The 12,717-nt window shown below is 39.7% G+C and overlaps 1 protein-coding gene across 14 annotated transcripts in view; it reads left to right on the top strand.

The window, feature by feature from the left end:
* SRRM1 (serine and arginine repetitive matrix 1) overlaps nt 1-7,365 on the top strand; it is a 98,226-nt gene extending 90,861 nt beyond the window's left edge. For 8 of the 14 annotated variants that reach the window (XM_069756926.1, XM_069756923.1, XM_069756925.1 and 5 more), the window contains 5 exons: nt 2,239-2,343; nt 4,738-5,208; nt 5,287-5,473; nt 5,592-5,765; nt 6,052-7,365. In XM_069756926.1, the coding sequence (XP_069613027.1) occupies nt 2,239-2,343; nt 4,738-5,208; nt 5,287-5,473; nt 5,592-5,765; nt 6,052-6,156 (1,042 nt within the window). In that variant the 3' untranslated portion in view covers nt 6,157-7,365. Of the gene's footprint in view, nt 1-2,238; nt 2,344-4,737; nt 5,209-5,286; nt 5,474-5,591; nt 5,766-5,978 lie in introns of all 14 variants that reach the window. The other 6 variants (XM_069756929.1, XM_069756928.1, XM_069756927.1 and 3 more) reach the window with 2 other exon arrangements.
* The last annotated feature ends 5,352 nt before the right edge of the window (nt 7,366-12,717 follow it).

Raw genomic sequence — 12,717 nt, 5'->3', positions numbered from 1 at the left:
TGGGGGCTAAAAAATAATTTTTGTGGAAAAATAAAATATTTTTTATTTGTACGGCTCTGCGTTATAAACTTCTGTGAAGCCCTAGGTGGTTCAAAGTGCTCACCACAAATCTAGATAAGTTCCTTAGGGGGTCTACTTTCCAAATGGTGTCACTTGTGGGGGTTTCAATCTTTAGGCACATCAGTGGCTCTCCAAACGCAACATGGCGTCCCATCTCAATTCCTGTCAAATTTGCATTGAAAAGTCAGACGGCGCTCCTTCGCTTCCGAGCTCTCCCATGCACCCAAACAGTGGTTTACCCCCACATATGGGGTATCGGTGTACTCAGGACAAATTGTACAACAACTTTTGGGGTCCATTTTCTCCTGTTACCCTTGGTAAAATTAAACAAATTGGAGCTGAAGTAAATTTTTTGTGAAAAAAAGTTAAATGTTCATTTTTATTTAAACATTCAAAAAATTCCTGTTAAACACCTGAAGGGTTAATCAACTTCTTGAATGTGGTTTTGAGCACCTTGAGGGGTGCAGTTTTTAGAATGGTGTCACACTTGGTTATTTTCTATCATATAGACCCCTCAAAATGACTTCAAATGAGATGTGGTCCCTAAAAAAAAAAAAATGGTGTTGTAAAAATTAGAAATTCCTGGTCAACTTTTAACCCTTATAACTACCTAACAAAAAAAAAAATTTGGTTCCAAAATTGTGCTGATGTAAAGTAGACATGTGAGAAATGTTACTTATTAAGTATTTTATGTGACATATCTCTGTGATTTAATTGCATAAAAATTCAAAGTTGGAAAATTGCTAAATTTTTGCCAAATTTCCATTTTTTTCCACAAATAAATGCAGGTAATATCAAAGAAATGTTACCACTATCATGAAGTACAATATGTCCCGAGAAAACAATGTCAGAATCGCCAAGATCCGTTGAAGCGTTCCAGAGTTATAACCTCATAAAGGGACAGTGGTCAGAATTGTAAAAAATGGCCTGGTCATTAACGTGCAACTTTTTTCATTCTTATCATGCCACTTTGCATAAACTCCTGAAAGCAATTTTGAATACGTTTAGGTGTGCAGATTTTAAAAATGGTATAGCATTTGGGGGTTTCCAATATATAGGACCCCCAAAGTCACTTCACAACTGAACAGGTCCCTAAAGAAAAATGCTTTATAAATTTCCTTTAAAAAATGACAAGTTACTGTTACATTTTTTAAACCTTCTAAAATGCTAACAAAATAAAACTTTTTCAAATGGTGCAGATGTAAAGTGGTCATGAGGGAAATGTCATTTATTAATGGTTTTGTGTGATATGACTATCTGGATTAAAGTGATAATCATTCAAAGTTTGAAAATTGCAAATTTTGTCAAATTTCTGATTTGTTTTGCGTTTATTTCTAAAAAATATCAGCCTAGATTTATCATCATCATTGTAAAGTATAATATGTCACAAAAAAGTGTCTCAAAATCAATGGGATATGTTGAAGCATTCTAGAGTTATTACAACATAAAGTGACAGATGTCAGATTTTTTTTAAAAAAATTGGCACGGTCACTAAGGGGTTAAAGTGTGTCTCCAGCAATTTGAGAAGTTTTGCATTATAGGAGAAAAATATTGTACAAAGCTGATATACCTTTACCTTGAAAAACTCAATGCTGAAAGGGGTTGTGTTTGGTCTTCCGATGAGTCTTCAGTCACTCTGTGCCTGAATACTTTTTTAAATCGTCACTGCCGAGGATCCGCACTGCCGAGATCGGTTGGTGATGGGGTTTGCATACGATGAGGTCACATGCCGACTAGATGTGCTTAGCTTCGCTCAATACAAGTGAAATGAGCAAGACCGAGCACGTCTAGTTGGAATGTAGCCTGTCTTTCATCACAAGACGTGACAACCCCTTTTAAACGGAAGAATTTTTTTTTTAATGCTGTATGAAGTCTGTTTGTGGTGGTTAATTTTGATAGGTGTCAAACATCCTCCTCCTCACCTCCCACTCCTGCCCTCCTAAAATATGCCATTTCTACCCTGTCCATCCTCACAAAAAGTCTCATCCCTATATTCTCCACTTTTCCATGCACATTAGAATTCGCATTAATATTTAGACAATGCTGTTAGTGGCTAGTGTATTATTTATAAAATCAGAGGGAGTGTTCAGACTTTATATGGAAATATCTTTTAAAATGGAATAAATACTTTTTGTAGTTATTATAAAGTGAAGTTTGACTTTTACTTTTCATTTTTAGCCGAAGGAGGAGGAGCCCATCTCCACCCCCACCCAGAAGGCGACGCAGCCCTTCTCCTGCCCCCCCACCAAGGAGACGACGTTCTCCTTCTCCACAAAGGCGCAGGTGAGTTATCATTCTGAAACTACATTAATAATTTTAGTTGGAAAAGTAACATCTGCTCAGATACTTCTAGCGCTCCTCTGAAACTGGAAGGCACTGCAAAAATATTACATCTGATTTCAGTGATGTTCAATACATGAACTTGACTAGTATGCAATGCCTTGTTCAGTCACTGACCTTGATTTGGTTGCAGTGGACACTAGTGAGTGACAGTCTGAACATTTGTTCATCCTGTCACTTAAAGAAGCACTCCCACGAAACTTTCATTCACTAAACATGTCTAAATACTTGTGTTGAATACTGTAAGTACAATTAAATACTGATCCCTATCTTCACCTGTTTCTAGTTCTACTTCAGTCCTTTGTTCACTCATGACTGTAATTCTGACTTGCTGGGTAGCACTAGTGTTTGTGTGAGCCAGGACTCATTTTTATTATAGAAGTCTATGAAACGTCAGAACGAGGCTCAGTAGGCTTACAATGCAAACGCAACTTGTAGCTCACACATGAACAGTGTGATCTTAAAGTCGAAATTATGTGCTGTACATACCTCAAGTTCTGTTTGTTTTTTGGTGCCCTGGTAATGGCTGAAGCTGTGATGTCAAGGTTACAGCGCATGACTGCTATAACCAATCATCAGGCTCAGTGGTAATGCCAATGTAGATGACACAAGACCGGTGAGGACAGTTATTGTTGAGTTAGCAAATACAGCCAAAGAACATCTGGACTTGGCAAAGGCATTTGATTCAGTACCACATAACAGCCTTCTACTGAAGCTACAGAAGCAAGTACTGGGGGAAGCTGTATGCAGATAGGTAAGGAATTGGTTAAATGACAGGAAACAGGGTTGTCATAAATGGTACGTTGTCTAAATGGGATATAGTCAGCAGTGGGGTACCGCAGGGATCTGTGCTAGAACCGATTCTTTTTAAATGTCTATTAATGACCTTGTGGATGGGATGGAGATTAAATTGTCAGTCTTTGTTGAAGACACCAAACTATGTAGGATACTAAAATCTGACCTTGACACTACAATATTCCAAAACTATCTGGATAAGGTGTCTGAATGGGCAAACACTTGGCAAATGAGGTTTAATATAGATAAATGTAGAGTAATGCACCTAGGACTGAGTAATCCTATTGCTGCATATACATTAAATGGGAGTATACTCGGGACTACAGAACAGGAGAAGGACTTGGGTATTCTGGTTACAAGTAAGCTGAGTAGCAGTACTCAATGTCAAGCAGCAGCTGCAAAAGCAAACAAGATTTTAGGATGTATAAAAAGATATGAAATCCCATGATCCTAACATATTGTTACCCCTTTATAAATCATCTGTGAGGCCACATCTAGAATATGTGATCCAGTTTTGGGCTCCACATTTTGAAAAGGATATTCAGAAGTTAGTTCAAAGACGGGCAACTAGATTTAGAATGGATGGTTGGACTCTCATATGATGAGAGGTTGGAAAAGTTGGGTTTATTTTGCTTAGAAAAAAAGACGCTTCAGAGATCTCATTTATATTTATAAATATGTGTGGTCAAAACCAAGAACAGGCACACAACTTATTCCTTCTAAGGACCAGGGGGCACTCATTACGGGTGTAAGAAAGGTGATTCCGGCAGCTAAATAGGAAAGGGTTCTTTATAGTTAGAGCAGTCAGACTGTGGAATGCCCTACCACAAGAGGTAGTAATGGCAGACACTATAACAGCATTTAAAAAAGGGCTGGGCGATTTCCTCAATACACATAAAATTGTCAGTTATAGTTAATTTAGTGAAAAAATGTACAATTGGAGAAAGGTTGAACTTGATGGACCTAGGTCTTTTTTTTTTTTTCAACCTATGTAATTATCTATGTAACATGGTCACAATGGCACACTGGAGTTTCATTGGTTATGTAAGGTTACTTTCACACATCAGGTTTTGAGTGTCAGGCTAAATCCGGCTAATTTAAAAAAAAAAAAAACGGATCAGGCGAATGCTGCCGCCGGATCAGGTTTTTTTCCCCCTATAGATTTGTATTAGAGCCGGATTGCACCGGATGACATTGTGTTTCGTCCGGTTTTCGACGGATCCGGCAAATCTGCCACTTCCGGTTTCTTGAAATAACGTCCATAGCAACGTTTTTTGTCTCCAGCGAAAAAGCCTGAAGCGCCGAATCCGTCAAAAAAAACGGATCCATCGCATCTGTTTTTCACAATCTACGCCGGATCCAGTTTTTCCAACATTCGCCGGATTTAGCCTGACACTGAAAACCTGATGTGTGAAAGTAGCCTTAGGTTGATTTTGCTATTTTTACACATGCCTAATCTTTAGACAGAAACACCAAATTTAGTTTTCACAGCTTTTCTTTTGCACAATTTTAACAAAGTAACTTTTTTTGTAATTTACTTAGATCCCCTTCTCCTCGAAGGCAGTCGCCCTCACAAAGACGGTTCTCACCCCCAATTCAAAGACGATACTCTCCTTCCCCACCTCCTAAGAAAAGAACTTCTTCACCACTAGCCCAACAGTCTTCAAAACGTAGAATATCACAGTCTCCTCCTCCAACAAAACATAGAGTATCACATTCACCTCCACCAAAACATAAAGGATCTCCTGGAGGAAAAAGACTTTCGCCATCTTTACCATCTAAGCACAGGAAGGCATCATCTCCAAACAGATCTGGAAGAGAAGCACGTTCTCCTCTGCAGCCTAAACATTTATCACCCTCTCCACGTCCAAGAGCTGTATGTAACTCTGAGAGTCCCCCAGCACATAGAAGAGCACCATCACCTTCTCCTCCTAGGCGACAACAGTCCCCCTCCCCAAGTACACGACCTATTCGAAGAGTATCCAGAACACCAGAACCGAAGAAACTGAAAAAGTAATCTCCTTAATTTACTTGCATACTTGTTTTGTTATCTGGTTAATTCTATATTAATGTCTTTCCCCACCTTTTCAGGGATTCTCCAAGTCCATGTCCTAGAAGAGGCTCTTCATCAAGATCAGTTTCTGTATCCCCTGAGCCTGCTCCTGAAAAACAAGCTGTTTCACCATCTAGGTCTCGATCCAGATCTGCCAATTGGTCTCCAGCTCCAGCACCCGCTAAGAAAGCCAAGAGCACCACACCAAGCCCAGCTCCTGCTCAGGTATCCTTTAGTATCTTATTTGGAACTTTCCGTTTAGTGGTGTTTAGCCTATTGTGTGTATCTTATTTTATGTTAATATGATACCTTTAATGTCTTTTTTTTTGTATTCTACTTTTAGATGTCTGATCAAGAAGCTAGTGGTGGAAAAAAGAAAAAGAAGAAAAAGGACAAGAAACACAAAAAAGAAAAGAAGCACAAAAAACACAAAAAACATAAGAAGGAAAAAGCTGCAGCTGCTGCTGCTGCCTCTCCAGAGGTCATTGAGGTGGATGTGGACACAGAAGCCAAGAAGGTGAATAAGGTTCTTGTTCAGCCCTGTCTTGGCAATGTAGATATCCCCACCCCAATCTCACCTAGAAAATAATTTTCCAAGGATGTTTGTATAGAAGCATCCTTTCTCATGCACGCATTGAATTGGGTGGTGGGTAGTTTAGTGGGCCCCATTGACTGACTAGTTTTTGGTCACCAATCACTGTTCTGCCTCCTTTTCTGTCTTCTGCTGCAGCGTAATAAAAATTCTACTGATGCCGGGCGTGTACCTCCCTAAACAAAAATCCTATACATTTCCCCCCCACCAGGAGACTGAAAGTGACGGAGAAGGAAATCTGGACGATTTGGAGAAGAATTTACGAGAGAAGGCTCTGCGTTCCATGAGAAAAGCGCAGGTTTCCCCTCAAACCTAGTTCTGTTCACGTTTCATTTGCAAAGTGTAAATTGTATTTTCTTTTTGGTTTGTATTTTTTTCAGATTGTTTTTTTTTTTTTCTGATGGTTTAGTGCATTTGGAAGGTTAGATTATTCCAATTAATAGGCTGGGATTTACTACATACATCTGATCATTTCATACAGTTAGAGGTGAAGCGCAGCACCTGCAGCTAATACGGGAATGTCTCTGCAATCATTAAACATTTGTTGTACTATCTCAATCCTGTACTGTCACAGTTGCCATTTGGATTGTTTGAAATGTTTCCCTTTTTCTCTGCTTTTAATATTTCCATTGTCATACCATACTTTTTCCAGATTTAATAAAATGTACAGACTGTTGTTTATTTTCATTACATGAACAGCATTTGAAGTGTCAGAAAAAAGCTTATGTGTTTGGTTGCTATGTAAGATAAATTCTGTTAAATCATTAAAGGGTTTTCAAGGAAAAGAAATGGGATAGGTCAGATGTTATTAAAAGTGTTCTATTGTATCCAGCTGATGGAAACCCTACTTATTCCCAGACTAAGAAGGCAGCCTATTACCTTCTGTTGATGGAGTGATGCCTGTACACCTATATTCTCCCCAGAAATTATTTGGATTTACAGAAAACTGAGTGCTATTACTGCCTTTAGATTCAGTGGGGCATCAAGCTGTTGTCGTACATCTAATTAACAAGTAAAAAGTATTTCCCTGGGAAAACTCTTCAAGTACAGTTGGTGCAAATTGATTTGCCTGTTTAATTTCATTGGTATTGACAGTGGTAGCTACACACGTAAGGCGCACCGCTCTTACCTCCTGGTATTAGGCTAATAAAGAAAGAGTAGCTATCTGGTGCAACATCTTAAATGCGTCACTTCACAACAATAGCTTTGTGCAAGCCGTCTATTCAAAAGCAAACCTGCGGGTACCAGGTTGTAGGAGAAGCCAGTGCAGTAAGCATAAACCATTGTAGCCAATGGAATGGAACGTACAAATAAATTCGCACCAACTCTACTTTAGTGATCATTTTATAGTATGGCCATGATTTTCTATTCCTGTATGTAAGGCCGTTAAAACTTTACCTCAAATTCTGCTATTTTCTTCACTTGTTCTGTTCTCCACTATGTTGTGGATACATTTTGTTAAGTATACGCTAACTTGGAACACTGGAATTTCACTTTTATTTTATTAAAGTTTTTTTAAGGGGTGGGTTGTTGCCAGTTTTTACAATGCATACATTTTATCTTTAGCAGACACTTAATCTACACTGTGTGCAGAATTATTAGGCAAGTTGTATTTTGATCACATGATACTTTTTATACATGTTGTCCTACTCCAAGCTGTTCAGGCTTGAGAGCCAACTACCAATTAAGTAAATCAGGTGATGTGCATCTCTGTAATGAGGAGGGGTGTTGTCTAATGACATCAAAACTGTATATAAGGTGTGCTTAATTATTAGGCAACTTCCTTTCCCTTGGCAAAATGGGTCAGGAGAGATTTGACGGGCTCTGAAAAGTCCAAAATTGTGAGATGTCTTGCAGAGGGATGCAGCAGTCTTGAAATTGCCAAACTTTTGAAGCATGATCACTGACCAATCAAGCGTTTCATGGCAAATAGCCAACAGGGTTGCAAGAAGTGTGTTGGGCAAAAAAGGTGCAAAATAACTGCCCATGAATTGAGGAAAATCACGTGAAGCTGCCAAGATGCCATTTGCCACCAGTTTTGCCATATTTCAGAGCTGCAACGTTACTGGAGTAACAAAAAGCTGAAGGTGTGCAATACTCAGGGACATGGCCAAGGTAAGGAAGGATGAAAAATGACCACCTTTGAACAAGAAACATAAGATAAAACGTCAAGACTGGGCCAAGAAATCTCTTAAGACTGACTTTTCAAAGGTTTTATGGACTGATGAAATGAAAGTGACTCTTGATGGGCCAGAGGCTGGATCAGTAAAGGGCAGAGAGCTCCACTCCGACTCAGATGCCAGCAAGGTGGAGGTGAGGTACTGGTATGGGCTGGTATCATCAAAGATGAACTTGTGGGACCTTTTCGGGTTGAGGATTGAAGCTGAACTCCCAGACCTACTGCCAGTTTCTGGAAGACAACTTCTTCAAGCAGTGGTACAGGAAGAAGTCGGTATGGTTCAAGAAAAACTTGATTTTCATGCAGGACAATGCCCCATCACATGCCTCCAACTACTCCACAGCGTGGCTGGCCAGTAAAGGTCTCAAAGAAGAAAAAATAATGACATGGCACCCTTGTTCACCTGATCTGAACCCCACAGAGAACCTGTGTTCCCTCATAAACTGTGAGATCTACAGGGAGGGATAACAGTACACATCTCGGAATAGTGTCTGGGAGGCTGTGGTGGCTGCTGCACGCAATGTTGATCGTAAACAGATCAAGCAACTGACAGAATCTATGGATGGAAGGCTGTTGAGTGTCGTCATAAAGAAACGTGGTTATTTTGGTCATTAATTTTTGGGAGTTTTGTTTTTGCATGTCAGAAATCTTTTTTTCTAAATTTTGTGCACTTATATTGGTTTACCAGGGGAAAATAAACAAGTGAGATGGGAATATATTTGGTTTTTATTATGTTGCCTGATAATTCTGCACAGTAATAGTTACCTGCACAAACATATCCTCCTAAGATAGCCAAATCTAAAAAAAAATCCCACTGCAACTTCCAAAAATATTAAGCTTTGATATTTATGAGTCTTTTGGGTTGATTGAGAGCATATGTTGTTGTTCAATAATAAAAATAATCCTCTAAAATACAACTTGCCTAATAATTCTGCACACAGTGTATATTCATCTTTTTTAAAACCATTTTAGTTTATGGTCTTATTTCTAAGGGCCTAATTTATTTGTGAGTTTTTCAAGACACTTTTTTTCTGCCTGTTTTGTCTTCTGGTATTTGTTCAGGTTTTTTTTAAAGAAAATGTCGCATGTGGACCATGAGTTTTGCATAAAATGAAAAATGCTTTTCATTTTTGTGTAACATGGAAAAACATCACCAAAAACATGGAACTTACTTTTCCTTACATGGAAAATACTACCACGATGGCGGGCATAAAAAAAAACACATGTAAAAGACCTTTATAGTTGCAAATTAGCATAAGGCACAGATGAATATAAAAAACACCAAAAAGTAGTATTAAAAAATGCAACAATGAGGTGAGCACATAATGCTAGATTTAGTCCTTTTCACATTTTATGCATTTGTTTTATATTCCATTTTATTATATTCATCTGTTCACTGTATGTTTGCTTAGTGATTATACAGTCATGGCCAAAAGTATTGACACCCTTGCAATTCTGTCAGATTGCAATCATTTTCAGGAAGAAAATGAGTATTAACACAAATTGTTTGGTATTATTTTCATTTAATTTGTCTTAAATGAAAAAAACACAAAAAGAATTGTCCTAAAGCCAAATTGGGTATAATTCCACACCAAACATAAAAAAGGGGGTGGGCAAAAGTATTGGCACTGTTCGAAAAATCATGTGATGCTTCTCTAATTTGTGTAACCTGTAACTTACCTGTGGCACCTAACAGGTGTTGGCAATAACTAAATCACACTTGCAGCCAGTTGACATGGATTAAAGTGACACTGTCACCTCAATTTGGAGGGAACACTCTTCAGCCATAGGGGCGGGGTTTTCGGGTGTTTGATTCACCCTTTCCTTACCCGCTGGCTGCATGCTGGCTGCAATATTGGATTGAAGTTCATTCTCTGTCCTCCATAGTACACGCCTGGGCAAGGCAAGCTGCCCTGCAGTCCGAGGGTACAACAGTGTCAACCCGTACTATCCGTCGGCGTCTGAATGAAAAGGGACTGTATGGTAGGACACCCAGGAAGACCCCACTTCTTACCCCGAGACATAAAAAAGCCAGGCTGGAGTTTGCCAAAACTTACCTGAAACAGCCTAAAACGTTTTGGAAGAATGTTCTCTGGTCAGATGAGACAAAAGTAGAGCTTTTTGGGCAAAGGCATCAACATAGAGTTTACAGGAGAGAAAAAAGGCATTCAAAGAAAAGAACATGGTCCCTACAGTCAAGCATGACGGAGGTTCCCTGATGTTTTGGGGTTGCTTTGCTGCCTCTGGCACTGGACTGCTTGACCGTGTGCATGGCATTATGAAGTCTGAAGACTACCAACAAATTTTGCAGCATAATGTAGGGCCCAGAGGGTCTCCCTCAGAGGTCATGGGTCTTCCAGCAGGACAGTGACCCAAAACACACTTCAAAAAGCACTAGAAAACGGTTTGAGAGAAAGCACTGGAGACTTCTAAGGTGGCCAGTAATGAGTCCAGACCTGAATCACATAGAACACCTGTGGAGAGATCTAAAAATGGTAGTGTGGAGAAGGCACCCTTCAAATATCAGGGACCTGGAGCAGTTTGCCAAAGAAGAATGGTCTAAAATTCCAGCAGAGCATTGTAACAAACTCATTGATGGTTACCGGAAGCGGTTGGTCGCAGTTATTTTGGCTAAAGGTTGTGCAACCAAGTATTAGGCCGAGGGTGCTAATACTTTTGTCTGGCCCATTTTTGGAGTTTTGTGTGAAATGATCAATTTTTTGCTTCATTCTCTTTTGTGTTTTTTCATTTAAGACAAATTAAATGAAGATAATACCAAAGAATTTGTGATTGCTATCATTTTCAGGAAGAAACTGAGTATTATCTGACAGAATTGCAGGGGTGTCAATACTTTTGGCTATGACTGTATACTATTGTTGCCAAAAGTTTTGAGACTGATGCAAATTTTTATTTTCACAAAAATTGCTGCTTCCATGTTTCTATGGTTACGGAAGTACAATTGTAAGCTCTTCCCAATATTTTATACTTTTATTGATTAATACATCAAATTTATGCAAAGACCCAATATTTACAGTGTTGACAATTTTTCAAAACTTTTCCAATTCGCCCGGCATTCTGGATATTAGCTCATGGGCCCAATCCTGACTGATGCCAACCCATTCTTGCCTAATCAGGAAGGAAGAGCGAGCACTGAAATGCTCGGGTGTTCGTTCCTTGGATTAAGCAAATCATAATGCTCGGCTTCTCGACCAGAGTAATGAGTATAATGGAAGTTAGTGGGAAACTCAATCGTTTTCCCTGTGGCTCCCCATCTCGCCCAGAGGTCTGGAGGGGTCTAAAAATTACTCAAATTGATGGAAACTCTGCTGAAATAACTTGAGAACAGAATGGGGAAGACCCCTGAAAGCATCTTTGAATCCCAGGTCACTACTGGGAAGAATGTTGCCAGAGTATTACGGACTGACAATAAAACATTCCAAACCGAAGATAAAATGGATTTTTACTGGGAAAAGAAATGTTAAACATTTGTTCCAGGATAATGACTTGTATATGAAGCAAAATTAATGAGTGAAAGAAAAATGCTTCTCCGCACCTTGAGAGCAAGATAGTTGTCACGATGTGACTGTCCTGGTGTGACACGACCTGGCAGGTGGTTGGTCACAAAACGGCGAAACACACAAGGGTACACTGGGGACACTTTAACAACGGTGGGCCCTGTCGGTAGGCACCTCCTGCACTTACCTGAGGCTGTGCCCTGATCTTGTCACCGTCCCTATACGGGTTTTTTCAACCCGTCACCGACCAGGATACCTAGTCCCTCACTTGCCCTGCTCTAATCCCTATGTAGGGAACCGGCAGGTGAGAGCACTTTTCCCACCGCTGCACTAATACAACACTGGGAAAGTTACAAACAACAAAGGGACAAAGAAACAATAACACCACACTTAGCTTTCTCTGCTGCAATGCACCGCACAGCAGAGTAAGGCACCAGGAATAAGTATTCAGCTGTAGAACAACAGAACTCAGCAAGCTCCTATTCCAGCAAGGTTGGTATCCAAAGGACCTGTATAACCAACAGTCAGCTGATGGAGATATTTCTGTATCTTTCAGTGGATCATCTTTCTATTCCTTTGAAAGGTCACCTGGTCCAAGGGGCAAAATGCCACATTGATCGACTGCTTATAAATATCTCAGGACACTCCGAAAACCATAAATCCTACACAAGACCAAAAAAGGAGTAAATGTCCCACTAAATTCAATCAGTATAAATATTTTATTAATAGATACAAAATCAGAAAATAAAACAGACATGAAAGGTAAACAACAACTCATGAGGGGAAAGAGCGACACAACTGGAGTAACAGACCAGGTAAGTGATTGTACCTAACAGGCATATCGTCCATATTCATGAGTATCCACTACAACAGGTAAAAGCCCAATAATAGGGCTGGATACTTATGAATATACCATAACCTCCATATACAAACATCAGAAGCTAATCTTAAATACTCTATGGAGCTTGGTACGAGAAACTAAACGGACCCCTTCACAGGACGCTCAGCTTACCCATAGTAATGTCCATCAGTGTGCTCTACAGCAGCCCCAACGCGCGTTTCGCGTGGGCTTCTTCCGGGGGCTGTATGTGTGTGTCATTCCCACATGCTTATATATCACTGAATCAGCTGTTCCCGCTACTAATCGCTATCCGGCGCCTGCGCACTCAGATATATTATCTAT

This window comes from Ranitomeya imitator, chromosome 3 (assembly GCF_032444005.1).
Source record: "Ranitomeya imitator isolate aRanImi1 chromosome 3, aRanImi1.pri, whole genome shotgun sequence".
In the NCBI taxonomy this organism is placed as follows: domain Eukaryota; kingdom Metazoa; phylum Chordata; class Amphibia; order Anura; family Dendrobatidae; genus Ranitomeya; species Ranitomeya imitator.
This window is presented reverse-complemented; position numbering and strand designations above follow the sequence as displayed.